General features: G+C 33.8%; 10 protein-coding genes across 10 annotated transcripts; 4 read left to right on the forward strand and 6 right to left on the reverse strand.

Annotated features, from left to right (window-relative positions):
- Positions 1-966: 966 nt before the first annotated feature.
- LOC133033724 (uncharacterized) lies at positions 967-1876 on the forward strand. Its single transcript, XM_061108787.1, has 2 exons — positions 967-1219; positions 1341-1876. Exons 1-2 carry the CDS (start codon positions 967-969, stop codon positions 1874-1876), a joined length of 789 nt encoding a protein of 262 aa, XP_060964770.1.
- Positions 1877-1933: 57 nt separating this feature from the next.
- Positions 1934-2839, forward strand: LOC133033728 (uncharacterized). The gene has a single exon (XM_061108796.1). It carries the CDS (start codon positions 1934-1936, stop codon positions 2837-2839), a length of 906 nt encoding a protein of 301 aa, XP_060964779.1.
- A 437-nt stretch (positions 2840-3276) lies between these two features.
- LOC133033734 (uncharacterized) lies at positions 3277-4651 on the reverse strand. The gene is made up of 3 exons (XM_061108805.1): positions 4425-4651; positions 3825-3999; positions 3277-3729 (listed from the first exon to the last, which is right to left on the reverse strand). The coding sequence occupies exons 1-3, from the start codon at positions 4649-4651 to the stop codon at positions 3277-3279; spliced, it is 855 nt and encodes a 284-aa protein (XP_060964788.1).
- Positions 4652-7139: 2488 nt separating this feature from the next.
- On the reverse strand, positions 7140-7844 carry LOC133033737 (putative RING-H2 finger protein ATL50). The gene has a single exon (XM_061108808.1). It carries the CDS (start codon positions 7842-7844, stop codon positions 7140-7142), a length of 705 nt encoding a protein of 234 aa, XP_060964791.1.
- Positions 7845-11297: 3453 nt separating this feature from the next.
- On the forward strand, positions 11298-12582 carry LOC133033740 (uncharacterized). Its single transcript, XM_061108811.1, has 2 exons — positions 11298-12062; positions 12307-12582. Exons 1-2 carry the CDS (start codon positions 11298-11300, stop codon positions 12580-12582), a joined length of 1041 nt encoding a protein of 346 aa, XP_060964794.1.
- A 106-nt stretch (positions 12583-12688) lies between these two features.
- Positions 12689-14303, forward strand: LOC133033743 (uncharacterized). The gene is made up of 3 exons (XM_061108813.1): positions 12689-13222; positions 13553-14070; positions 14162-14303. Exons 1-3 carry the CDS (start codon positions 12689-12691, stop codon positions 14301-14303), a joined length of 1194 nt encoding a protein of 397 aa, XP_060964796.1.
- Positions 14304-15789: 1486 nt separating this feature from the next.
- On the reverse strand, positions 15790-16149 carry LOC133033750 (uncharacterized). The gene has a single exon (XM_061108814.1). The coding sequence runs from the start codon at positions 16147-16149 to the stop codon at positions 15790-15792; it is 360 nt and encodes a 119-aa protein (XP_060964797.1).
- An 87-nt stretch (positions 16150-16236) lies between these two features.
- LOC133033758 (uncharacterized) lies at positions 16237-18792 on the reverse strand. Its single transcript, XM_061108815.1, has 4 exons — positions 18789-18792; positions 17782-18352; positions 17143-17581; positions 16237-17046 (listed from the first exon to the last, which is right to left on the reverse strand). Exons 1-4 carry the CDS (start codon positions 18790-18792, stop codon positions 16237-16239), a joined length of 1824 nt encoding a protein of 607 aa, XP_060964798.1.
- A 3098-nt stretch (positions 18793-21890) lies between these two features.
- Positions 21891-23265, reverse strand: LOC133033767 (uncharacterized). Its single transcript, XM_061108816.1, has 3 exons — positions 23039-23265; positions 22439-22613; positions 21891-22343 (listed from the first exon to the last, which is right to left on the reverse strand). Exons 1-3 carry the CDS (start codon positions 23263-23265, stop codon positions 21891-21893), a joined length of 855 nt encoding a protein of 284 aa, XP_060964799.1.
- Positions 23266-24221: 956 nt separating this feature from the next.
- On the reverse strand, positions 24222-24926 carry LOC133033773 (putative RING-H2 finger protein ATL50). Its single transcript, XM_061108817.1, has one exon. The coding sequence runs from the start codon at positions 24924-24926 to the stop codon at positions 24222-24224; it is 705 nt and encodes a 234-aa protein (XP_060964800.1).
- Between the last annotated feature and the right edge of the window lie 1231 nt (positions 24927-26157).

Consider the following 26157-nt stretch of genomic DNA (forward strand, 5'->3'; position numbering starts at 1 on the left):
AATGTCGCTAACCATGTCGAAAAATATTGCTAAAATTACAAAAAAACCAGTAAACACGCAGACTTGCTGCATTTCGTGTTTCATTGACAAAGGGTGTCAAAAGGGTACATAAAAACCACGGATATGTGTAGATCTATTACTTTCAACATAAATACATCTAAATCAAACAATAATTACTAAAGAAATTACATACCCATTATTGTTTAAAGGAATGACTTTCTTAGAGCTTTGGTTGGGTTTCAAGTTCCCTTTGAGTAAGGCGGCCGAACACTAGCTCCGGTGGTGGCAATGTGTGTATTCTAGAGAGAGAGAGAGAGAGAGAGAGAGAGAGAGAGAGAGAGAGAGAGAGAGAGAGAGAGAGAGAGAGAGAGAGAGAGAGAGAGAGAGAGAGAGAGAGAGAGAGAGAGAGAGAGAGAGAGAGAGAGAGAGAGAGAGAAATGCGAGAGATAGAGAGAGAGAAAGTGTTATGAATTTTATTTTTTATTTGTTTTAGGGGTAAAATTGTAAGGAAAAAATGGTTTAAGTATATTTTGCATAATGTAAAATATGCTAGCATATTTTTAGTGTACCATTTATTTTTAAGCATATATTGTCAAATTTCCCTTTTTAAACCACACTATAATAAATAAGTAGTGTATAAATCTATTAATAAATTAATAAAAAAAAAGTCATTTTAAAAATATATATAAAAAAATTCATTAAATAGAATATAAATTATTGAATTCTGAAACATGAGAGAAATGAAAGCTATGAAGTGGAGACTTTTAGTGAAAAATATTTTTTAAAAATAAATGTCAGGTGAATAAGTACGTCATGATATGATGATAGTTATGTATTTTATCGTGCTAATGATGATGACTCCGACAAGATATTAACTCTTCTTCATGACTTTGAAATTGCCTCTGGACAGAAGATAAACTTTTCGAAATCGTCTGTCTTCTTCGAATTTGTAACACACAGCCTGCTATGCGTACTCTCACTTGTCAAAAGATGGGAATTCAGGAAGCAGGGGAGAACAGCCTGTACTTAGGTCTTCCTTGCACCATTGGAAGAAATAAGAATGCGGTATTCGATTTCGTGAAGGACAAAGTGTGTAAGCGTATTCTTAGTTGGGAAGGACGGTTCTTATCAAAGGCAGGTAAAGAACTTCTTCTTAAAACAGTGGCTCAAGCTATTCCGAATCATGCAATGTCTGTTTTTCTGTTGCCTATGAAGACTTGTAAAGCCATTGAAAGTGTTATGAGCAAGTACTGGTGGCAATCACAAAAGCAAAGCCGTGGGGTGTCTTGGTTGAGCTGGAATAAGTTATGCAATCATAAGAATGGGTCTTGGTTTTAAAGATCTTAGACAGTATAATATTGCATTATTGGGAAAGCAATCATGGAGGTTGTTGGTGCATGAATCTGCATTAGTAACAAGGGTATTCAAAGCAAGGTATTTCCCTAAAAGTTCTTTCTTGGCTGCCCCTTTGGGAAACAACCCAAGCTATGTGTGGAGAAGCTTGTTTGAAACAAAAAATCTAATGTTGGCAGGGGTAAGAAAGAGTATTGCTAGTGGCTTGCAAACTCCTATTCTTGATGTCCCGTGGCTGCCTCATGAAGATTGTCCTTTTGTTCAATCGGATCACCCTGCACTTGCAAACCAGTTGGTGTCTTCTTTAATGTGTATCAATGATAAACAATGGGATATGGACATCATTAAGGACCTATTTAATGAGAGAGATCAAAGATTAATTTTGAGTATTCCATTGCCTTTAACTGTACACGAAGACTGCTGGTCTTGGAGTAAAGAAAAAACTGGTTTTTACTCTGTTAAAAGTGCATACAGATGGCTAAGAAACCAGTCAATTCCTGCTGGTGTGGATTCGGGTTTATGAAAAAATTTCTGGAAGCTGAAGGTGCAACCGAAGGTCCTTCACTTCGGGTGGAGAGCTATGTCTGGTATACTTGCTACTAAAGTTGAACTCAACTCTAAACATGTCTATGTTAACAACTTATGTAGCTTCTGCAACACGGCCGAAGAGTCTATAATGCATGTTTTAGTGAGTTGTAACTTTGCTAAGTCTTGCTGGGTTCGATCTTCTCTCAACATCATTTCTTTCTCTCAGCATTATTTTTATTCTTGGTTCCAAGATTTAATGAGTAGTAACTCAGGTGAACAACTTGAGGAAGCTCTTATGGTCGCTTGGGCCATTTGGAATGCAAGAAACAATTTGCTATGGAATCAAAAATCTACTACAGCAGCTGAGGTAATTCTTTCTGCAAGAACTCATCTTTACCAATGGCAGTGTGCTCAACAATCTAAATTGGAGCCTCCTTTGTCTCATTTCGAGATAGGGAAGGAGGCAGAGCACTGGACGAAACCGGAAAGGAATATGGTAAAGATTAATGTGGATGGGGCTATCTTTGAGGCAATGCATTCTTTTGGCTTTGGTTTCATTGCTCGAGACTGTCATGGAGAGATCATTGAAGCTGGTTCTTTTAATAAGAATGGGACATCTTCTCCTGAGCTTGTTGAATTGATTGGCATCAAAGAGGCTCTCAGTTGGATCAAGGATAAATCATGGGGCAGAATTGTGCTTGAGTCCGACTGCTTACTGGCGGTTCAAGCCATACATACCAGTGTTGCTTTGCCTTCTACATTTGGTATGTTGGTTCAAGATTGTCAACACCTGCTTTCACAGATGTCTCATGTTAGTTTGTGTTTTGTTAAACGTTCTGCTAATAAGGCCGCGCATTTCCTTGCGCGTAATTCTTGTTATTTGTCAGATCGTTTTTTTGTTAAGGATACCTCTCCTTATGATTTGCTAAGAATTGTACTGGATGATATTAAAGTTTAAATAAAAGCATCATTTTCATTCAAAAAAAAAAAAAAAAAAGGTTATTTGCTTTTTTTTTTTTTTTGACATAAAAGGTCATTTATTTATTTTTTTAAAAAAACAAAAATTAACTTACCTTGTAACGAGTTTTTTTTTTTTTTTTGAAAATGTTAGGGTAAATCTTTTTGCTTGGAATATGATTTAAAAATTATTATTTGTTATTATTTTTCAAAAAGAAACTTAAAAACATCAAAATGATTACAAAGCAATGAAAATAAATGCATCTATTTATCTTTTTTAAGAAAATAATTTTAATAAGATAAGTATTAAATTTTATATAAATACTATATAAAAAAATATTAAAATTCTACAATTTTTTTTAATAGTGAAGATTTTTAATATAACAAATAGTGAGTACTTTAACAAATACTCTTAAATAATTAATAAATATTAAACCATTATTGTTGACAAGTTTGACATGAAAACAAAGAAGTACCAACTACTAAATTGCAAACATAAACAATTTCATAGTTAAATCGGCATGTGTTGCAACATAACGAATGCGAATAATCATCCAACAAAGGCCACGACTTTCTTTTTCGGTTTGGAAATTGGCACTGAAATAACTTTGGAATGAGAAAGTTAGGATTTTGAGTAAGCCATAATTTTTGAGCTATATGCTTCAATTTCTCTCGGCATTCTCTCATTTGGGCACTTGTTTTAACACGACCCAACAATTGTATTCCATGCCTAATACCACTTTGCTTTGTTTCATCATCACTTTCATCTTCTTCTTTACAAATTAAGATGATACCCATAAAATAAGAAGCTCCAAGATGACCTGCATTGGTAGCTTTTTCTAACAGTTCTATACCAGACTTCTTTTTCTTGTGAAAATTCAAGTATTCAGTCTGTATAAATATTATATATATAAAAAAATTAGAAATATAATTAAAAATAAAATAAACAATTATGCGTGATATTAAAAAAGTTATGTAATTATTACCACCCCTAATCGATACATGGCTTCTGAATTTTGACTGTTGAGGCATTTCGTGAAGAGGGTAGTTGCTTCCTCGGACATGTACAAATCCCATGGGTGACAAGAAAGCTCATCAAGTGATAGTTTATTATAAATATAGTGATCATTATCTTTGGCTAATTTATTAAACAATTTCCAACTGCACAAAAATGACATTTTTAATTAAGAATATATATAATAATTTAAGATGCAACACTAATACTAAATTTGAAATAAAAATTAACTTGACAATAATTAAGTTTATAATAATGATAATAATAAATTATTATATATTATCTTTTGGATGATGTGTTAATATTATTACTCATTTGGAGCCGTTGCTTTTAAAGAAGTAATATTTGGACCTTGTGTTTTATAGAAGATTAAAAATAGTTACTTAGGCTCAATTTTGATCAAATTAAATATTTTTGAATATAAAATTTTTTTAAGAAAAAGTTGATAAACTCCAAGTCTTATATTGCTTATATTAAAATATATATATTTACAAAATATAAGGTTCAAATATTATGGGAAAGGGATACGTGTTTATTAATTAAGGGAATAAAATAAACATGTAATAATTACCTTAATTTAGCATTGAAAAAATCAGAAATTGATATGGTAGCAACATGAGCTAGTATATCCACAATTAAATCATTGGGAAGCCAATCAATAGTCTTTGTTGAATTTATTGGAAGACTAGTCTCATCATCTGTAAATTTTGGGTCACTCTTGCTTTGTTTCTGAATTTTCTTTGTACAAGAAATACTGATTTCTCTTGAGACATTATTTTTTCTCCTTATCGGCTTCATTATTCTTCAAGCCTTATATCTACATCCAAGAAAGAAACATTTTTTTTTTTATATATATGCGACATTATATGCATTTTAAAAGAAAAAACGCTACATATATATATATTATATTATGAACTACATAAATCATAGTAAAGTAGTAAACATACCTGAATGAAACTTGCTACTAATAAAGAGTGATATGATAATAAACTTAGTCGAGTATTATTGTTGGAGATTTGAAACTATGAGTATTTAATTGAGAAATACGATCTTATATATAAAACTTCAGTAGAGAGATTTATAATAAACGTATTAGGAGTAGGAGATATAGAAGTTTCCTAAACTAATATGATTAGGATTTAGTTTCCTTTTTAGATTTTATTAGTTTTGACTAAGTTTCCTAAGGATTATTACCTTTTTTTTTTTTTTTTAAATGAAGATTTAAATATGCAGGCAACATTATTTATTTTTCGTGATTTAAATTGAAAAGATAAAACAATTATAAATCATCATTTTTTTTTACAAAAAATTATAATGTAAATAATTGTATTTTTCTTTCAAAAATTATTATATATTGAATATATTTTAAAATATTAAAAAATCCAAAAAAAAATATATGAACTAAATATCGCTCTTTAGAGAAAATCCGTTTAATTGCAAGAGAATGGCACTAATTTTTTTTTTCTTTTTTCGATAGGCTGCACTTTATTATCAGCCTGAAACTTACGTACATTCTTACCTCAAGCAACTCCTATAATGACCTTTTTAAGGGTAACAAGTGGAATCAATGAAAGCAACAAGAAAGGAATTGGGAGTTGCAGTTCAGTAAATAGAGGAACACTTTTAGAGGGATAAGATGTGGCAGTAAAAGTATTGGAAAATGGACTTAAGATTTATGATGCTGAATGTGAGTATTAACATTCATCTAGTAAACCTGATTTTAAGCCTTAGAACTAGACTATATGCCCTTGAGAAGTGGTCATACTCGAATGAACTCCACTTGAGTTTCCTACAGAGATTGCACATCAGCTGTTGAATATCTTCACCATGGTTATTCGACACCAATTTTTCATTTTGATTTGAAGCTTAGCAATGTTTTACTAGATCAAGATATGGTTGCTTCTGTAGCTGACTGGTATTCCAAAGCTCATAAAATAGAGAAGACTCTATGAGGCAAACCATGACTCTGGACATTCAGACACATGGCTATAGGAAAGATATAACTATTAGAGGTATGTATGTTGTGGGTGAGTGAATCTATAAATTTAAAATTAGATAATTTAATGTTCAAGTCTTCCTTAAAGGGTTATCATTTTAATACAGAGCATGGACTGGAAGGTTTGGTTTCGAGAAAGAGGGGATGTTTATAGTTATGGTATCACACTCATGGAGATTGGAGACATTCACTGGAAAAAGGCAACTCATGAAATGTTCACTAGAGAAATGAATTTAAAACAAAGGATTGAAAATTCAATTCAACATACAATAAACTGAAGTCATAAATTCAATTTACTGAGGACAGAAGAGGAACACTATGCGCTTAGAACGGAATGTCTATCTGCCATAGTGAAATCGGCTCTAACTTATTCTGTTACACAGCACCAGAAGATAGGACAGATATGAAAAAAGTGGCAGCCACATTGAACAAAGTCAAAATGTTAAAAGTCCAATGACTTGCCCGTCCAAATCAATCTTAAAAGTCATTAGGTCTTCAGATTCTGTAGAGTTGCAAGTAGACGGCTTATACCAGAAACAAACTGCAGTATATAAATTACTTCTTATTCAAAGGAATCCTATACAAATTATTGTAAGGCATAAAATACATAAACAAACATGACATGGTAAATGGATGACAAAATCTGTTTATAAAATCAAATGAAAATAAATATATAAACGGCAGCAGTTGCAGCAAAAATAGCATTGAAAGTATTCAAGTTTATATATTCAGATGCTGACCTTATTGAAATAAAAATCTAAATATTTAACTTTTGAAGCAGCCTCAACCCTTCACCCTTTTTCTTTTGTTTAACTTTTGTAGTAAGAACTTGTTGAAGATAGTTTATGACAATATTTCTTAGTTCTTATTTTCCATTTTAAGTCGTTATTTCTTTTCTTATTACACTATGCTCTCCATATTTTTCCCTCGCAAATTTGATTGTTATATATCTTGAGTTTCATATATAATCATGTATTAGTTTCTTATAGATTATAACTATATATCTATATTTCCAAATAAATAACAACAACAATAATAAAAACTTTTAACTCATATTGGAATGATTATTTAAGTTGGACATGTTTTTACAGTTTTCTTATGGAAATATTTGTGAAAGATATAATAGTGCATACCATTCTAACAAAGAAAGAAAGAAAAGGTAAAAGAAAACAATAATTACAACTCAAAACAAAGTTACAGTTTGCTGAATATATATAAAACAGAAAATTATTACAGGAAGTTGATAATTAATCTGTAAAGTTGGAGTAAATTTAACAGTATCATCATTGATCAAGATGAAGAAGAAGTGGTGGTAGGCATTGGGTAGCGGCACAAAGGGCACAAGTGGCTAATTTCGAGCCATTGAACAATGCAATCCTTGTGAAACACATGAGAACAAGGCATCTCTACCCCTTTGCTTCTACAATCACCAAAAGATGAAATCTTCTCCAAACAGATACTGCAAGTCTCGCTACTCAAACCGTCGTCATCATCGCTTAAGTCTTGAAGGGCGCGAATGGAGTCTTGCGTGGCAGGGACAGTCTGAACAGTGTCAAGCGCCTCTCTGAAGCTACGGTCAAGTACATCCTCGTCTTGCTGCTGTTGCTGAAGAGGAGTAGGAAAGCGTGCAGTTATGGTATGGATATTGATAGATACAGCGACATAGAGGGAGTTGGGGTTGGCTTCTAAATTGCGCAACGCAAAAGTTGATATGTGGGGGGTAGCGAGATCGATGAAGGGGAGCTCTAAATTCGACCCCATGAGAACGATTTGAGTGAGGGTGTCATGCATTATCAAGAAGCTTCTTTGGTCAAGGTAATGTGTCTTAGTAGTAGTGGTAGTTGGTAATAATAAATTCTCAGAGTAGTCGATGATTGTGTGGCTTAAGCGTACATGAAAGACTATAAATTTGATACCATCATGACGAGTAAAATTAGGAATATAAGGAGTATCATCAAAACTCAACCTCACGTAGCGACGACTAACAACCGCCATTCTTGCACTAACGGAAGAAAAAGAGTCTAGTTGAATATTTAGTTCGAGATGTTCTTATATAGAAGTATGTTAGAGAGATTTATAACAAGTTACTAGGATTTATTATTAATTTTAAAATTTAAAACATCCTCATAGAATTAGGATTTGGTTTTTATATATTTTAAATTTTTAATCTTATTTGATGAAGATTTTTTTTTTTTTTATTTTCTATAAAAAAGAAAGATGATATATTTTTTTTACTCTTCCGTGATTAAGGGACAAAACAATTATAAATTATCTTTTTAAAAAAATCTGACAAAAATCATCGTATACCCTATTTAAAAATGTGAAGAAAACAATCCCCTATTTAAACTATTAAAAAATCTAGTAGAAAAAAATGAAAAAAAAAAAAAAATCACGTTACTTTAAGCACAATTTTTTTTGAATGGTTAAACACAATTAAAACTATTAAAAATGTGAAAAAATCTAAAGAAAACAATTATTTTAAACTATTAAAAAAATCATGTTAGCAAATAGTGTAGTAGAAAAAAATAATAAATATAATACTCTATTTAAAAATGTGAATTTAAAAAAAAAATAATTTGGGACATAAATATCTAACTTTAACTCTCAGTTGCAAATAAATACCTAACTTTTGTAGGTAGCTGTTATGTGGAAATTGTCACGTGGCAATTCTTGATTGAAAAATGTCATTAAATTTTTAAAAAATTAATTTAAATATACCAATAAAAAAATGATAATGACTTAATATTTAATGGTTATGTACCTACAGAGTTCGAAAACGTATTACTACCGCCAGGTATTTATTTGCAATCGGTAGTTAAATTTGAGTATTTATAACGCACATTACTCTTTAAAAAATGAAGATGGAAGGGCATTGACACTATGTAAGATATTTTTAATTTCTTTTTCTTTTTAAAACAAATTTTTACATGTAATTATATAAGTATTTTTTAAAATAAAAAATAATATTAAAAATAAAATTGGAGGGAAAAATAAACAAGAAATCTTTATTTATTTTTTTAATAGGATGAAACACTTTATTAGGCATCGACCAAGCACAATGAAAAATTTATACAAATTCAAGTAATTCCAACTACGAAACTCTTGCCATATTCATAGAAAATTATTTTAGCAAGATTATGAGCAATTAAATTCACTGAGCAATTACAAAAAAGAAATAGTTGAGATGGAAAATAATCATAAATCTCAAAACTAAGTAAATGTCCCCCTTTTCAAATATTTAGCAAAATGGCCTTATTGTTAAAATTTCAAAGTAAGTAAATGTCCCCCTTTTCAAATATTTAGCAAAATGTCCTTATTGTTAAAATTTCGACAAAGAATGTACAATTATAATCTTGAAAGTTTTACTGTAGCTTTCTATCCATTCTCAATCTCTTGTCTCCTTTGTGGTGTGTTAATTTATTTGTTATGGTATAACATAAAGGAAAGAGAAAAAAATGTAGAAATTTATTTGTTGTTAGTATATTTATTTCTAACTGATAGATTTTGTATATATTTAGTTTTCACTATGGTATATCTCTTAAGGTTTGTGGTATATGAATTTTGTATGTTATGCTATATATTATAAAAAGAAAAAGAAAACTCTTAATATTAGTTTAAATTTGTGGTTATATTACTCTAACTTACAAAAGAAATGAATATTACTTTAAGTGTGTGGTTATTTATTTTACACTATAGTGTATCTTTTTTATCTGTTATAGTATATTAAGAAAAAAATAAAAATCTTAAAAACAGTAATTTAAGAGTGTGGTATATTAGTTTTATATGATGTGGTATATAATGAACAAAAGAGAGAAAAAAAGTTGTGGAGAATATTAGTTTAAGTTTGAGATATAGTTTATTTCATTAGGCTATATTGTTTTTATGTGTTATGGTATATAATGAATGAAATAAAAAAAATTATGGAATATTAATTTAAGTTTGTGGTAGGGTATATCTTGTTCTTATGTGCTATGATACATCATATTATTTTTTTTTTACTATCGTATACATGTTTAGGTTAATGATATATGGTTTTTGTATGTTATTGTATATTTGTGAAAAAAAAAACTCATTTAATAAGAAATTAATTTAAATTTGCGGTATATTCATATTGCTCTAATGTATATCGTTTACATGTCATATGATATATCATCAAAGTAATAAAGAAAAAAAAAACTAAAAATAGAATATTAATTTCAATTTTTGATATATTTATTTTATTATTTATGTGGTATGGGATATTCTTAAAGGGAAATTTGACAATATATGCTTAAGAATAGCATATATTGTTTTAATATACTAGGTAAACAAAAATAAAAAAAATACTCTCCAATTAATTTTAATCCTAACATTACCCTCCCCATTTTAAACTTTCACTCTCCCTCTAACTCTCACTTTCTCTCTCTCTCTCTCTCTCTCTCTCTCTCTCTCTCTCTCTCTCTCTCTCTCTCTCTCTCTCTCTCTCTCTCTCTCTCTCTCTCTCTCTCTCTCTCTCTCTCTCTCTCTCTCTCTCTCTCTCTCTCTCTCTCTCTCTCTCTCTCGCAACCCAGACACCCCACTCACCCCACTCACCGGACCACCCACAACACCCCATTTCTTCTCCACTGACGGACCACCCCCTCACCACCCGACCCCAGACGTCCAGAGGAAATCGCGAAACCAATCTCAGACGACATCACGAACTCTTCGAAGAAGAAATCGTGAAACCCCAGACGACCAGCAGAGGACATCGCTACCACCGGAGACGAGATCGAGAAACCCCAATTCGCGACACCCCCAAACGAAACCCAGATTCAAAACAATAAAAGAAGGTATTTTTCTAAACTTTTTTGTTGTTTCATTACTTTTTAATTGTTTGTGATTCATTGTAAAGTAATGTAGTTAGTTTATGTTCAATTTGTTTGATTTCGTTTGAATTTCATTGTTTTGGTATATTTTCTGGTTTTTGTGCAAAATTTGCGACGTATCGCGACTATGTTCACGACATAACGCGATATCGTCTAGAAAAGTTGGGGATTTTATGATAACCGTGGTTTTCACGACGTGTTGGCGATATACTAGCGACATAATTCGCGATATTGCATTTAGTACGTAGGTTTCGTGATTTTTATCGACTTGTATGTGTGTTTGGCGACATGTTTGCGATCATATGTGACATGATTAGCGATATATAATAGTTATACATAGGACTAGTTTTTCATCCTTCTTTTTGTGTTTAGCGATTCATTAGCGATATATTAGCGACATATTTGGCGATTTGATTAGGATTATGTTTCACGATGTATAGCGACATACTGCGACATGTTTCACGACATACTTCTAACAAATTTGTTGACAATTTTGCAGATGCTTTTTGAACTTAAACTTCCAATTTCCTCGCATTTCACGGGACGTCTTACCTATCGGGGTACAGATAGGTTCAGATATATCAAGGCCAAGTTTACTGAGATGGATTTGGTTGACACAGTGAAGGCTAGTCCTTTCGGACACTTTTGGGAAGCTGGAGAGTTGACTTTCTCCGGCGCGTTGGTCCACAACCTCCTCTTACAAAAAATGAAAGTGGACACAGAAAAGGAGGATGAGGTTTGGTTTCATGTAGGGAGAAATGACATGAGATTCGGACGGATAGAGTTTGGACTCATTACTGGCTTACCTATGGGTAGTGCCCCTACAGACGAGGAAATACACGCCAAGTCCAACGACCATCTAGTTCGGACTTATTTTGAAGGGAAGAGTTCTGTTCAGTTGGACTCCCTTATGCTCCAACTTGAGAGGTGCGAAGATAAAGATGATGCCTACAAGCTTGGACTGATCGCTTTCATTGAAGGTGTATTAGTATCAAAGGAGGGCAATGTCCAAGTTTGGCCTGAGATGTTGAAGTTTGTTATCGATCTCGAATTCTTCTTTAAGTATCCGTGGGGCGAGCGCGCTTTTCGTAAGCTGATGGAGACATTAGGAAAGAATATGCAACATTACAAGGATAATGTTGACAAGAAGAAGGGGAAGAAGATTGCTCAGGAGGCAAAGTACACTGTTAGTGGCTATGTACCTGCCTTTCAGTACTGGGCATACGAAGCAATTGAGAAGTTGGGGAAGAAGTATGCCCACTGCAACGGGACCAAGTTCCCCAGAATGTTGAGCTGGAAAACACCGGAGGGCCAGCGGAAACAAGATGTCAAGGCAACCGACATTGCACTGTTATTCAACAGTCGGGTATGTTTCTTTACTGTTCTGTATTTTTTTAAAAATTTATTGAAAATGAACATTCGCGACATTGTTCGCGATATGTTAGCGACATTATGCGATGTCGCAAAAGAAATTGCTGCATCGCTTATCGCGACATATGTCGCGACATGTTATCGACATGTAGCGACATTGTGCTGCTTTTTGCGATTATCATAATTTTTGATTTCTTTTCACAGTTTTTAATTATTCTGTGTTTTCTTTTTTGTTTCAGTTGGTGGTGAAGAAGTGCTTGTTTCCCCGGCCCAGTGAAGAGGCATACTTCAAGAGTATTAATGAGGGTAAAGCTCCTCTTTGCTTTGAGATGGATGTGGAACAAACGGTGGACGTTGATGGTACACAGGAGTCTGTGTTTGAAACTCAAGCGAAGACCATCAACGAGGCCGTGACAAAGGCAAATTTAGTTCCACCACCACCGGCACCTGAAGTACACGAGCCATCTACTTCGGCGGTGTCCTTCGCTCCAACCAAGACAAACTGTGGACACTGACCTTGCAAAGAGGTTGGATAGCATTGAGGCCCGGCTGGAGAAGCTTGAGTCCCAGCAGGAAGCCGTCATGTTGGCACAGACGGGGTTAGTAAATAGCCATCTCAGTATGAGGCGGTCCTTCACAGAGAGTCAGAAAGATCTGAAGGAGACTCTACTGGCTAAGATGGACGAGTTGATGGCAATGGTAAAAGGAGCTCCCACACCTGGAGAGCCCACACCTGCACCGCAAAATGAGGAACAAGTGGAGAGTGATAACGAAGATGTCTTCCCAGAAGATTGGGAAGCAGATGATAACGAGGCACCGTCAACTCCATTGGAAGCAATTATCACGGCCATTGGTGATACACAATCACAGGACGAAGTCCTACTTCTACCTGGACCCCCAGAAAATGTGCCATTTGTGAGGAAGAGGAAGCCGTCAAAGTACTTGAACGACTACACTGCGGAAAAGAAAAAGAGGCGAGTTCTTCCAGAGAACGTAGACCCGGAGAGACCAACAGACCGTAGATTGCTTCGTACGTTCAAGAGGTGGTTGATTGGAGACATTCCCAATGCCCGACCTAAGAATGTGCACACCGGTGTTGGCGATGTCAAGTTCTTCACAACATTGTTTCTAAAGGCGGAGTGGCTTCACGATAATGTAAGTATTTAATAATTAATTAGTATATTTGATGTTTTTTGCAACATATATTTTATTGTCTATGTGTTAGCGACAATGTCGCGACATTTTTGCGACATTGTTGCTGATACAGAAGTTTTTTCTTTCTGTTTTATTTGTCGACATGTCGCGATATTGTCACGACATTCTCGCGACATTATCATTATTTTTTTAGTACGTTCTGTTTAACGACATGTCGCGACATTATCACGACATTGTCGCGACACTCGGCAAATTTATCTAATGACATTGTTCGCAGCGTTTCGCGACTTTATTTACGACATTGATTAATCTTCTCTTTTTTTTATGCAGCACATAGATGCCATATCACACTTGATGATGAGGAGACGCCATCATTTTCCAGAGTTGTACCCTCAGCCAGGTGTGATTTTGGACACAACACTTCCACAATTCCTCATAGGCATTTGGAGCTGCCAGACTGGTGACAGAAGTACGTTTGAATGGCCAGATGCAGTGAACCAGTACTATCTGGGTATGGAGAGCCGTTACATGCCATGTTGGAAGGATTTGAACTTCATATACTTCGTCCTGTACTTCGATCATCAAAAACATTGGGTTGCTGTTGAGGTAGATATTGATATGTGGCAGATTCGGGTGTACGATAATGATTTAGCATGCACCACCGACGTACAGTTTGATGCCATCATGCTACCTTGGACTCAGTTGTTTCCACATCTGCTGAGGTCTACTGGCTATTATGATCAAGTGAACAACAACATTCTGAATGTGGACTTAGGGGACAGTAGCCAACTCAGATCAATGCATGCTAGACGCATGCCGAGTGAGGTGGTTCCCCAAAGTAGAACAAGGTAATTGTTAATATAGTATATTATTATTTCATTTGCCATTACTCTTTAAATGCAGTTCAGTCTCTAAATGTGTTTGTTGTTAATTTTTCAGTGGTGATTGCGGGGTGTATGCACTTGAGTACATCGAACACCTAATGCTGAATCGGTCCTTGGACAACATTACAGATGATAACATGAGAATGTTCAGAGATCGGTGGTGTGTAGACTTGTTTTATCAGAACTTAACGTGGTAAAATAGGTACAAGGGTTGTAATTTTTTTGTATTTTAAGAACTCCATTACAATTGTACAAACATAGTTGCATAGTTGTTTTTTAGTACTGTACAGTTTTTATATATCGAAAAGTGTTCAATTTTAAAATTTTTACTTACATGTCGCTACAAAATCGTTAACATGTCGAAAAAATTTAGTTTCTGAGTGTTTGGTTTCATGTCGCTAAAGCACCGCGAACATGTCGTTAAAATGTCGATAGTAAAATCATGTTTTGGCTCTTCAATTGATGTCGTTAACATGTCGCAAATAGGTCGCGAAACGTCGATACAAAAGACGTTTCCACATTAAATGGTAATTAATGTGTGACATTTATTATCCCGCCTAACCAACTACTTCACTATGTCGATAACATGTCGCCCGGTGTCGCGACATGTCGCGAAAATTGCTAGATTGCTTTGTGCATGACAAACATGTGTACAATTGTGTAATTCAATTTTTACATTTATTATCCCACCTTCCCAACTACTAGTTTTGTCTATAAAAGCCAATTGTCTATCTCATAAGTTACACATTTTCTTAATTTTTACCCCTACAAGATAATTCTCTTAGCAATGTCTACTAGAAGGAACAAGGGCAAATACCTGATTCTTACTCCTGAAGAGATCAAGCAGGAGCCTGATTGTGGGGAAATTACGCCTCAAATGCAAAAAGTGCTTGACGACATGAAACGTTTTGAAGATGAACGATTTATGAATGAGTGGAGGTTTCTACAACTTGAAAAAAAATTTAACAAAACAGGTGTATGGCCGGCTCCACCACCAGGGTTCCCCGAAGGCTGCCGTAGCTGCAAGTTAGGTTATTTAAATGGTAAACAAGTGAAGCCTGGATCTCTATGCAAATATTGCAAGGCTACATGTCGCTACATGTCGCTAATGTAATCGTTAAACGTCGCTAGATATCGACTTTTCACTAAATGAATAAAAGTTCCATTAATGTCGCAAAATGTCGCAAAAGTAATCGTGAAACGTCGCTATTTTTAAATTTTTTCCAGAATTAATAAAAGTTCTTCCTACATCGCACCATGTCGCTAGTGTAATCGTGGAAAGTCGCAGTTTTTAAATTTTTCCAGAATTAATAAATGTTCTTCCTATATCGCAACATGTCGCTAGTGTAGTCGTGGAAAGTCGCGATTTTTTAATTTTTCCAGAATTAATAAAAGTTCTTCCTATATCGCGACATGTCGCTAGTGTAGTCGTGGAAAGTCGCACTTTGTCCAGAATAAATTAAATTTCCAAACATATCGTGAAAATGTCGCTACATATCGCAAAGTGTCGTGAAATACACAGTTATATACAAAAATCTGAGATAGTGTGAGTAAACAACCACATACACAGAAAATAATGTCGAAAAAATGTCGATAAAACATAGTCATACATAAAAAAATACAAGTAACATGTCATAAACCATAATAATAATAAAGCATGCAATTTAAAAACGAAAATGATGCTCAAACCCTGGCCTTGCAAGTAGCTTTGTTGTGTCCCAATGCGCCACAGTTTGAACATTTGCGTGGTTCCTTGACTTTTTGACCGTTCGATGGAAATCGGTTAGTCCGTAGTCTTCCTGCATTGCTCTTTCTTGGACGACCTACAGGTTTTTTCTCCACTGGTACACCGATTCTCATGTTCTGCATGTGTTCTGGAAGCACCCATTCATCCTCCTCGCCCACAAGATTAATTGTTGCATCGTAAGTATTCTTCCACGTGTCCTTTGTGTAATAGGGGGATGACAGAGCGTAGACACTGACATTCTGAGTAAGCGCTGCGGCACATGCATGGGGACACGGAATTTTCAACAATTGGAACATGCCGCAAGTGCATGTTCTCTCAACTAAGTTCACATCTCCGCCTTTTTCAAAGTCAGAACCGTCAGCACCTCTTCCAACATTAAACAATTATGCACCGTTACGTAGGACACTTCTACGTCTACCATCCTCGTGTTGCTTTATCAAATCTTCCTCAAAATGAGTTGCCAAAGGGGTAACACACTTACTTGCCTTCTCGAGACGGTTAGCAAACCAATTTTGTAGTGTGAACCTTATGAACTCAACTAGAGTAGTTATTGGATATGCCCGGAATTCTTCAGTCACGTTGTTAAGGCTTTCTGCAGCGTTGTTTGTCATGATGTTGTACCTGTCTCCTAGACAATAAGGACGAGCCCATTTTTCTAATCCTATATTGTCAACATAAGCAGCGATGTGAGGATCCATCTGTCGGAGCACCTGCAAATGTCTATCACATTCCCTCTTCGACCATGCGTAAGCGGCCAGCCATATTTGCGTGTTACATACATCAGTCTTGAACTTGTGGGTGACATTCATAGAAATATGTTTGTAGCATGCACAGTGGCATGCTTCGGGGAAAATAACCTCGACAACATGTTCAATGCTTTGATGCCTATCCGATACAAACACTAAGTTTTCAACCTCCCCAATCGCTTCCTTTAACTTCTGCAAGAAATACTTCCAAGAGTCATGATTCTCGCTGTCAACAATTGCAAAGGCAATCGGAAACAATTGGTTATTTGCATCGTACGCTACAGCAACTAGCATTGTGCCCCCAAACCTTGTCTTCAAGAACGTGCCGTCGATACTAATCACAGGACGACAAAACTTAAATCCCCTCCTACAAGCAGCCAGTGACCAGAAACAGTACTTGAACCTGTTATCCTCTGTGATAATGTCTGTAATAGTACCTGGATTCTTCTGTTCCAGCACGTAAAAGTAACCAGGTAACTAACTATAAGCTGCTGCTGGCGTACCCCTCGAATACATAAGTCCCTTCTCTCGGCACCTCCAAGCCTTCTCATAGCTCATCTTGATCCCATACTCCTGAAACATATCCCTTTGTATGTCTTTAGCTTTATACTTAGTTCCATCTGATTTGAACTTGTTCTTAATGAGGTGGCCAACAACCCACGGTACTGCTTGACGGTTATCAGGATGTCTACAATCCAGGCTACATGTGTGTTCGTTGTGGAATACAGTAACCTCAAACATGTCACAACGTGCCCTCTTCCTCCCCCTCACTCTCCATTTGCAATCTGAACCCCTGCAAGTTGCATAAAAAACATCGGTCCCAGACTTCTTCACCATGAACTCAAAATTCATTTTCAATGCAAACCTTCCAACCACATTTTTCAATTCAGTCTTATTTGTATACAGCTTGCCAACATATATTTCCCCTGAATGTGTACCAGTAAGAGAAGTTGTATAAACATTATTTTCCTCTATGTCTTCCCTTGTCCACACAATAGGTTTGAATTTTGTACAAACTTCAAAATCAGATGGTACAGTACTATGAGGAGGACCTGGGCGGCTGCTACTGGTGCCTGGTGTTTCATGATTTTCACTCCGAGGGGTTTTTCTTTTTTGGTCTTTCCTTTGCTCCCTTGGACGTGGTGGAGATGGTGGAGGTAGTTCTAACCTTAAAGAAGGTACCTCATAGGTTCATGAACTTCCAACTCCGCATCACCATCCTCGTTCAAATCTACTATAGGATCATTGTTGTAAAATGCACCATCAAACTCATTGAACTGGTCAAATTCATAGTCAACCCTATTATCCTCATCTATATTAGTAGGGGCCTGCTCATTCATCCCTACGGCTGGATCTGTTTCTGGGACAAAACTCCCAACAACACTTCTTGGGAGGACAGTTGGCGGAGTAGGCCCCAAAAGCGCATGCCTTTTAACCTTAGTCACAAACAGTGGCAGCAAGTTCTCCACACTCATTTTTGCCTTCATTCTTAAGAACAATCTTACTTGACTATCTTTCACTAAAACTTCTGGCGGTATCATATTGCCTTTCATGTACATATAACACACCTCTATTTTCAGTTTATACACAATAGGGTCTATATCCAACTCTTCATACAAAATATCATTCATCTTTTCTAAAGTAGTGTCAACCTCAAACATTAACATCTTACTTTTTGGATTATTGAATATCCAGTTGAAACCTTCAACTGCCCAAGCCCCATCATATAGTACAACTACAAACACATTTGAATCTGCAAACCAAAATGACCACAAATTATAAAAAACCAAGATGTCGCAAGATATCGCGAACCTATCGCTACTTATCGCGAACCAATTACAAAAAAAGTATGTCGACAAACGTCGCCAACGTGTCGAGAAAAATAAAAATATCCACAATTTAACACAATAATTCTATGTGTCGCGACTTGTGTCGCGACATGTCGATACATGTTGTTAAATGTCATCCCTAACCTCTTGTCAGCTAGTAATCGCTAAATGTCGCTAACCATGTCGAAAAATATTGCTAAAATTGCAAAAAAACCAGTAAACACGCAGACTTGCTGCATTTCGTGTTTCATTGACAAAGGGTGTCAAAAGGGTACATAAAAACCACGGATATGTGTAGATCTATTACTTTCAACATAAATACATCTAAATCAAACAATAATTACTAAAGAAATTACATACCCATTATTGTTTAAAGGAATGACTTTCTTAGAGCTTTGGTTGGGTTTCAAGTTCCCTTTGAGTAAGGCGGTCGAACACTAGCTCCGGTGGTGGCAATGTGTGTATTCTAGAGAGAGAGAGAGAGAGAGAGAGAGAGAGAGAGAGAGAGAGAGAGAGAGAGAGAGAGAGAGAGAGAGAGAGAGAGAGAGAGAGAGAGAGAGAGAGAGAGAGAGAGAGAGAGAGAGAGAGAGAGAGAGAGAGAGAGAGAGAGAGAGAGAAATCCGAGAGATAGAGAGAGAGAAAGTGTTATGAATTTTATTTTTTATTTGTTTTAGGGGTAAAATTGTAAGGAAAAAATGGTTTAAGTATATTTTGCATAATGTAAAATATGCTAGCATATTTTTAGTGTACCATTTATTTTTAAGCATATATTGTCAAATTTCCCTTCTTAAACCACACTATAATAAATAAGTAGTGTATAAATCTATTAATAAATTAATAAAAAAAAAGTCATTTTAAAAATATATATAAAAAAATTCATTAAATAGAATATAAATTATTGAATTCTGAAACATGAGAGAAATGGAAGCTATGAAGTGGAGACTTTTAGTGAAAAATATTTTTTAAAAATAAATGTCAGGTGAATAAGTACGTCATGATATGATGATAGTTATGTATTTTGTCGTGCTAATGATGATGACTCCGACAAGATATTAACTCTTCTTCATGACTTTGAAATTGCCTCTGGACAGAAGATAAACTTTTCGAAATCGTCTGTCTTCTTCAGCTGTAACACACAGCCTGCTATGCGTACTCTCACTTGTCAAAAGATGGGAATTCAGGAAGCAGGGGAGAACAGCCTGTACTTAGGTCTTCCTTGCACAATTGGAAGAAATAAGAATGCAGTATTCGATTTCGTGAAGGACAAAGTGTGTAAGCGTATTCTTAGTTGGGAAGGACGGTTCTTATCAAAGGCAGGTAAAGAACTTCTTCTTAAAACAGTGGCTCAAGCTAATCCGAATCATGCAATGTCTGTTTTTCTGTTGCCTATGAAGACTTGTAAAGCCATTGAAAGTGTTATGAGCAAGTACTGGTGGCAATCACAAAAGCAAAGCCGTGGGGTGTCTTGGTTGAGCTGGAATAAGTTATGCAATCATAAGAATAGTGGGGGTCTTGGTTTTAAAGATCTTAGACAGTATAATATTGCATTATTGGGAAAGCAATCATGGAGGTTGTTGGTGCATGAATCTGCATTAGTAACAAGGGTATTCAAAGCAAGGTATTTCCCTAAAAGTTCTTTCTTGGCTGCCCCTTTGGGAAACAACCCAAGCTATGTGTGGAGAAGCTTGTTTGAAACAAAAAATCTAATGTTGGCAGGGGTAAGAAAGAGTATTGCTAGTGGCTTGCAAACTCCTATTCTTGATGTCCCGTGGCTGCCTCATGAAGATTGTCCTTTTGTTCAATCGGATCACCCTGCACTTGCAAACCAGTTGGTGTCTTCTTTAATGTGTATCAATGATAAACAATGGGATATGGACATCATTAAGGACCTGTTTAATGAGAGAGATCAAAGATTAATTTTGAGTATTCCATTGCCTTTAACTGTACACGAAGACTGCTGGTCTTGGAGTAAAGAAAAAACTGGTTTTTACTCTGTTAAAAGTGCATACAGATGGCTAAGAAACCAGTCAATTCCTGCTGGTGTGGATTCGGGTTTATGGAAAAATTTCTGGAAGCTGAAGGTGCAACCGAAGGTCCTTCACTTCGGGTGGAGAGCTATGTCTGGTATACTTGCTACTAAAGTTGAACTCAACTCTAAACATGTCTATGTTAACAACTTATGTAGCTTCTGCAACACGGCCGAAGAGTCTATAATGCATGTTTTAGTGAGTTGTAACTTTGCTAAGTCTTGCTGGGTTCGATCTTCTCTCAACATCATTTCTTTCTCTCAGCATTATTTTTATTCTTGGTTCCAAGATTTAATGAGTAGTAACTCAGGTGAACAACTTGAGGAAGCTCTTATGGTCGCTTGGGCCATTTGGAATGCAAGAAACAATTTGCTATGGAATCAAAAATCTACTACAGCAGCTGAGGTAATTCTTTCTGCAAGAACTCATCTTTACCAATGGCAGTGTGCTCAACAATCTAAATTGGAGCCTCATTTGTCTCATTTCGAGATAGGGAAGGAGGCAGAGCACTGGACGAAACCGGAAAGGAATATGGTAAAGATTAATGTGGATGGGGCTATCTTTGAGGCAATGCATTCTTTTGGCTTTGGTTTCATTGCTCGAGACTGTCATGGAGAGATCATTGAAGCTGGTTCTTTTAATAAGAATGGGACATCTTCTCCTGAGCTTGTTGAATTGATTGGCATCAAAGAGGCTCTCAGTTGGATCAAGGATAAATCATGGGGCAGAATTGTGCTTGAGTCCGACTGCTTACTGGCGGTTCAAGCCATACATACCAGTGTTGCTTTGCCTTCTACATTTGGTATGTTGGTTCAAGATTGTCAACACCTGCTTTCACAGATGTCTCATGTTAGTTTGTGTTTTGTTAAACGTTCTGCTAATAAGGCCGCGCATTTCCTTGCGCGTAATTCTTGTTATTTGTCAGATCGTTTTTTTGTTAAGGATACCTCTCCTTATGATTTGCTAAGAATTGTACTGGATGATATTAAAGTTTAAATAAAAGCATCCTTTTCATTCAAAAAAAAAAAAATGGTTATTTGCTTTTTTTTTTTTTTTTTTTTTGACATAAAAGGTCATTTATTTATTTTTTCTAAAAAACAAAAATTAACTTACCTTGTAACGAGTTTTTTTTTTTTTTTTGAAAATGTTAGGGTAAATCTTTTTGCTTGGAATATGATTTAAAAATTATTATTTGTTATTATTTTTCAAAAAGAAACGTAAAAACATTAAAATGATTACAAAGCAATGAAAATAAATGCATCTATTTATCTTTTTTAAGAAAATAATTTTAATAAGATAAGTATTAAATTTTATATAAATACTATATAAAAAAATATTAAAATTCTACAATTTTTTTTAATAGTGAAGATTTTTAATATAACAAATAGTGAGTACTTTAACAAATACTCTTAAATAATTAATAAATATTAAACCATTATTGTTGACAAGTTTGACATGAAAACAAAGAAGTACCAACTATTAAATTGCAAACATAAACAATTTCATAGTTAAATCGGCATGTGTTGCAACATAACGAATGCGAATAATCATCCAACAAAGGCCACGACTTTCGTTTTCGGTTTGGAAATTGGCACTGAAATAACTTTGGAATGAGAAAGTTATGATTTTGAGTAAGCCATAATTTTTGAGCTATATGCTTCAATTTCTCTCGGCATTCTCTCATTTGGGCACTTGTTTTAACACGACCCAACAATTGTATTCCATGCCTAATACCACTTTGCTTTGTTTCATCATCACTTTCATCTTCTTCTTTACAAATTAAGATGATACCCATAAAATAAGAAGCTCCAAGATGACCTGCATTGGCAGCTTTTTCTAACAGTTCTATACCAGACTTCTTTTTCTTGTGAAAATTCAAGTATTCAGTCTGTATAAATATTATATATATAAAAAAATTAGAAATATAATTAAAAATAAAATAAACAATTATGCGTGATATTAAAAAAGTTATGTAATTATTACCACCCCTAATCGATACATGGCTTCTGAATTTTGACTGTTGAGGCATTTCGTGAAGAGGGTAGTTGCTTCCTCGGACATGTACAAATCCCATGGGTGACAAGAAAGCTCATCAAGTGATAGTTTATTATAAATATAGTGATCATTATCTTTGGCTAATTTATTAAACAATTTCCAACTGCACAAAAATAACATTTTTAATTAAGAATATATATAATAATTTAAGATGCAACACTAATACTAAATTTGAAATAAAAATTAACTTGACAATAATTAAGTTTATAATAATGATAATAATAAATTATTATATATTATCTTTTGGATGATGTGTTAATATTATTACTCATTTGGAGCCGTTGCTTTTAAAGAAGTAATATTTGGACCTTGTGTTTTATAGAAGATTAAAAATAGTTACTTAGGCTCAATTTTGATCAAATTAAATATTTTTGAATATAAAATTTTTTTAAGAAAAAGTTGATAAACTCCAAGTCTTATATTGCTTATATTAAAATATATATATTTACAAAATATAAGGTTCAAATATTATGGGAAAGGGATACGTGTTTATTAATTAAGGGAATAAAATAAACATGTAATAATTACCTTAATTTAGCATTGAAAAAATCAGAAATTGATATGGTAGCAACATGAGCTAGTATATCCACAATTAAATCATTGGGAAGCCAATCAATAGTCTTTGTTGAATTTATTGGAAGACTAGTCTCATCATCTGTAAATTTTGGGTCACTCTTGCTTTGTTTCTGAATTTTCTTTGTACAAGAAATACTGATTTCTCTTGAGACATTATTTTTTCTCCTTATCGGCTTCATTATTCTTCAAGCCTTATATCTACATCCAAGAAAGAAACATTTTTTTTTATATATATATGCGACATTATATGCATTTTAAAAGAAAAAACGCTACATATATATATATATTATATTATGAACTACATAAATCATAGTAAAGTAGTAAACATACCTGAATGAAACTTGCTACTAATAGAGAGTGATATGATAATAAACTTAGTCGAGTATTATTGTTGGAGATTTGAAACTATGAGTATTTAATTGAGAAATACGATCTTATATATAAAACTTCAGTAGAGAGATTTATAATAAACGTATTAGGAGTAGGAGATATAGAAGTTTCCTAAACTAATATGATTAGGATTTAGTTTCCTTTTTAGATTTTATTAGTTTTGACTAAGTTTCCTAAGGATTATTACCTTTTTTTTTTTCTTTTTTTAAATGAAGATTTAAATATGCAGGCAACATTATTTATTTTTCGTGATTTAAATTGAAAAGATAAAACAATTATAAATCATCATTTTTTTTTACAAAAAATTATAATGTAAATAATTGTATTTTTCTTTCAAAAATTATTATATATTGAATATATTTTAAAATATTAAAAAATCCAAAAAAAAATATATGAACTAAATATCGCTCTTTAGAGAAAATCCGTTTAATTGCAAGAGAATGGCACTAATTTTTTTTTTTCTTTTTTCGATAGGCTGCACTTTATTATCAGCCTGAAAACTTTTAACTCATATTGGAATGATTATTTAAGTTGGACATGTTTTTACAGTTTTCTTATGGAAATATTTGTGAAAGATATAATAGTGCATACCATTCTAACAAAGAAAGAAAGAAAAGGTAAAAGAAAACAATAATTACAACTCAAAACAAAGTTACAGTTTGCTGAATATATATAAAACAGAAAATTACAGGAAGTTGATAATTAATCTGTAAAGTTGGAGTAAATTTAACAGTATCATCATTGATCAAGATGAAGAAGAAGTGGTGGTAGGCATTGGGTAGCGGCACAAAGGGCACAAGTGGCTAATTTCGAGCCATTGAACAATGCAATCCTTGTGAAACACATGAGAACAAGGCATCTCTACCCCTTTGCTTCTACAATCACCAAAAGATGAAATCTTCTCCAAACAGATACTGCAAGTCTCGCTACTCAAACCGTCGTCATCATCGCTTAAGTCTTGAAGGGCGCGAATGGAGTCTTGCGTGGCAGGGACAGTCTGAACAGTGTCAAGCGCCTCTCTGAAGCTACGGTCAAGTACATCCTCGTCTTGCTGCTGTTGCTGAAGAGGAGTAGGAAAGCGTGCAGTTATGGTATGGATATTGATAGATACAGCGACATAGAGGGAGTTGGGGTTGGCTTCTAAATTGCGCAACGCAAAAGTTGATATGTGGGGGGTAGCGAGATCGATGAAGGGGAGCTCTAAATTCGACCCCATGAGAACGATTTGAGTGAGGGTGTCATGCATTATCAAGAAGCTTCTTTGGTCAAGGTAATGTGTCTTAGTAGTAGTGGTAGTTGGTAATAATAAATTCTCAGAGTAGTCGATGATTGTGTGGCTTAAGCGTACATGAAAGACTATAAATTTGATACCATCATGACGAGTAAAATTAGGAATATAAGGAGTATCATCAAAACTCAACCTCACGTAGCGACGACTAACAACCGCCATTCTTGCACTAACTGAAGAATGAGAATCTCTTTCTATTGGAGGTGAAGGAAGGTGTGATTGAGAGGTGAAGGTGTGATTGAGGAAAATCATAAGCTATGGTCTTATATAGAACTAAAGTTAAATTTAAAACATCCTAATACGATTAGGATTTGGTTTTTATATATTTTAAATTTTTAATCTTATTTGATGAAGATATTTCTTTTACTCTTTTTTCTTTTCTTTAAAGAAGAAAGATGATATATTAATTTTACTCTTCCGTGATTAAGGGACAAAACAATTATAAATTATCTTTTTAAAAAAATCTGACAAAACAAATCGTATATTTTGCCCTATTTAAAAATGTGAAGAAAACAATCCCCTATTTAAACTATTAAAAAATCTAGTAGAAAAAAATGAAAAAAAGAAAAAAAAAATCACATTACTTTAAGCACAATTTTTTTGAATGGTTAAACACAATTAAAATTACTATTAAAAACTAGGTAATATAGCCGCTCTTCACGCCGTTAATTTAATTTTTTAGAATGATAATAAACAAATAATTCTAATATATAGTAATGATAAAATTATTAATTATTATTATTATTTAGAATGATTTATTAAAAAGTTTAAAATTAATATGATTATCAATGTATACATAAATTATAAATTGTTTTGTTTTTTAAAAATAAAAAATAAAAAAATTGTTATTACTAAAATAAATAAATGGTGTAGGGAAAAATTGGAGTTCCCCATAATATATTATTTTAATAATCGATCTTTTAAAATTGTTGTCATTCAAAATAAAATAAAAAAAATGTTGTCATTATTGAATCTTACCAATTTTCATAATCGTATCTCACTACCTTCCTTCCTAAATCTCAATTCTTATTCTTAGATTTTATTCCAAATTTTGAACTTATGTCACCATCTCATACTTCAATTTTATATAAATATATATTGATTATCATTCATTCAATATTATTATTATTATACCTCAATTTTATATAAAACTATAATAAAAATCTAATTAAAACAATAAATAAAGAGTGAAAAAATTTATATAAAATTGAAAAGAAAAAAAATAAAAACATCCCATAAATAAATAATAAGTTATTTTTTTTAAAAAAAAATTAACTAAAAATATATCATCACCTATTTTTTTAAATACTTCTCGCATAATTCATTCTCATAGACTTAGACATGTTTCGAAGAATTTATTGATGATTAATATTGACAATACTCTTGTCGGTTA

This window comes from Cannabis sativa, chromosome 1 (genome assembly GCF_029168945.1).
Source record: "Cannabis sativa cultivar Pink pepper isolate KNU-18-1 chromosome 1, ASM2916894v1, whole genome shotgun sequence".
Classification (NCBI taxonomy): Eukaryota; Viridiplantae; Streptophyta; class Magnoliopsida; order Rosales; family Cannabaceae; genus Cannabis; species Cannabis sativa.

Coding starts and splice junctions, on each gene's coding strand:
- LOC133033724 (XM_061108787.1), top strand. CDS start 967: ATGCGTACTCTCACTTGTCAAAAGATGGGAATTCAGGAAGCAGGGGAG. Junction 1,220..1,340: donor TCTGTTGCCTATGAAGACTT/GTAAAGCCATTG, acceptor TTGGTTTTAAAG/ATCTTAGACAGTATAATATT.
- LOC133033728 (XM_061108796.1), top strand. CDS start 1,934: ATGTCTGGTATACTTGCTACTAAAGTTGAACTCAACTCTAAACATGTC.
- LOC133033734 (XM_061108805.1), bottom strand. CDS start 4,651: ATGAAGCCGATAAGGAGAAAAAATAATGTCTCAAGAGAAATCAGTATT. Junction 4,000..4,424: donor TTTTTCAATGCTAAATTAAG/GTAATTATTACA, acceptor ATTTTTGTGCAG/TTGGAAATTGTTTAATAAAT. Junction 3,730..3,824: donor CCATGTATCGATTAGGGGTG/GTAATAATTACA, acceptor ATATTTATACAG/ACTGAATACTTGAATTTTCA.
- LOC133033737 (XM_061108808.1), bottom strand. CDS start 7,844: ATGGCGGTTGTTAGTCGTCGCTACGTGAGGTTGAGTTTTGATGATACT.
- LOC133033740 (XM_061108811.1), top strand. CDS start 11,298: ATGGATTTGGTTGACACAGTGAAGGCTAGTCCTTTCGGACACTTTTGG. Junction 12,063..12,306: donor CACTGTTATTCAACAGTCGG/GTATGTTTCTTT, acceptor TTTTTGTTTCAG/TTGGTGGTGAAGAAGTGCTT.
- LOC133033743 (XM_061108813.1), top strand. CDS start 12,689: ATGAGGCGGTCCTTCACAGAGAGTCAGAAAGATCTGAAGGAGACTCTA. Junction 13,223..13,552: donor CGGAGTGGCTTCACGATAAT/GTAAGTATTTAA, acceptor TTTTTTATGCAG/CACATAGATGCCATATCACA. Junction 14,071..14,161: donor GTTCCCCAAAGTAGAACAAG/GTAATTGTTAAT, acceptor TTAATTTTTCAG/TGGTGATTGCGGGGTGTATG.
- LOC133033750 (XM_061108814.1), bottom strand. CDS start 16,149: ATGTTCCAATTGTTGAAAATTCCGTGTCCCCATGCATGTGCCGCAGCG.
- LOC133033758 (XM_061108815.1), bottom strand. Junction 17,582..17,781: donor GAAGTTCATGAACCTATGAG/GTACCTTCTTTA, acceptor TGTGTGGACAAG/GGAAGACATAGAGGAAAATA. Junction 17,047..17,142: donor TCAAGATGAGCTATGAGAAG/GCTTGGAGGTGC, acceptor GTGCTGGAACAG/AAGAATCCAGGTACTATTAC.
- LOC133033767 (XM_061108816.1), bottom strand. CDS start 23,265: ATGAAGCCGATAAGGAGAAAAAATAATGTCTCAAGAGAAATCAGTATT. Junction 22,614..23,038: donor TTTTTCAATGCTAAATTAAG/GTAATTATTACA, acceptor ATTTTTGTGCAG/TTGGAAATTGTTTAATAAAT. Junction 22,344..22,438: donor CCATGTATCGATTAGGGGTG/GTAATAATTACA, acceptor ATATTTATACAG/ACTGAATACTTGAATTTTCA.
- LOC133033773 (XM_061108817.1), bottom strand. CDS start 24,926: ATGGCGGTTGTTAGTCGTCGCTACGTGAGGTTGAGTTTTGATGATACT.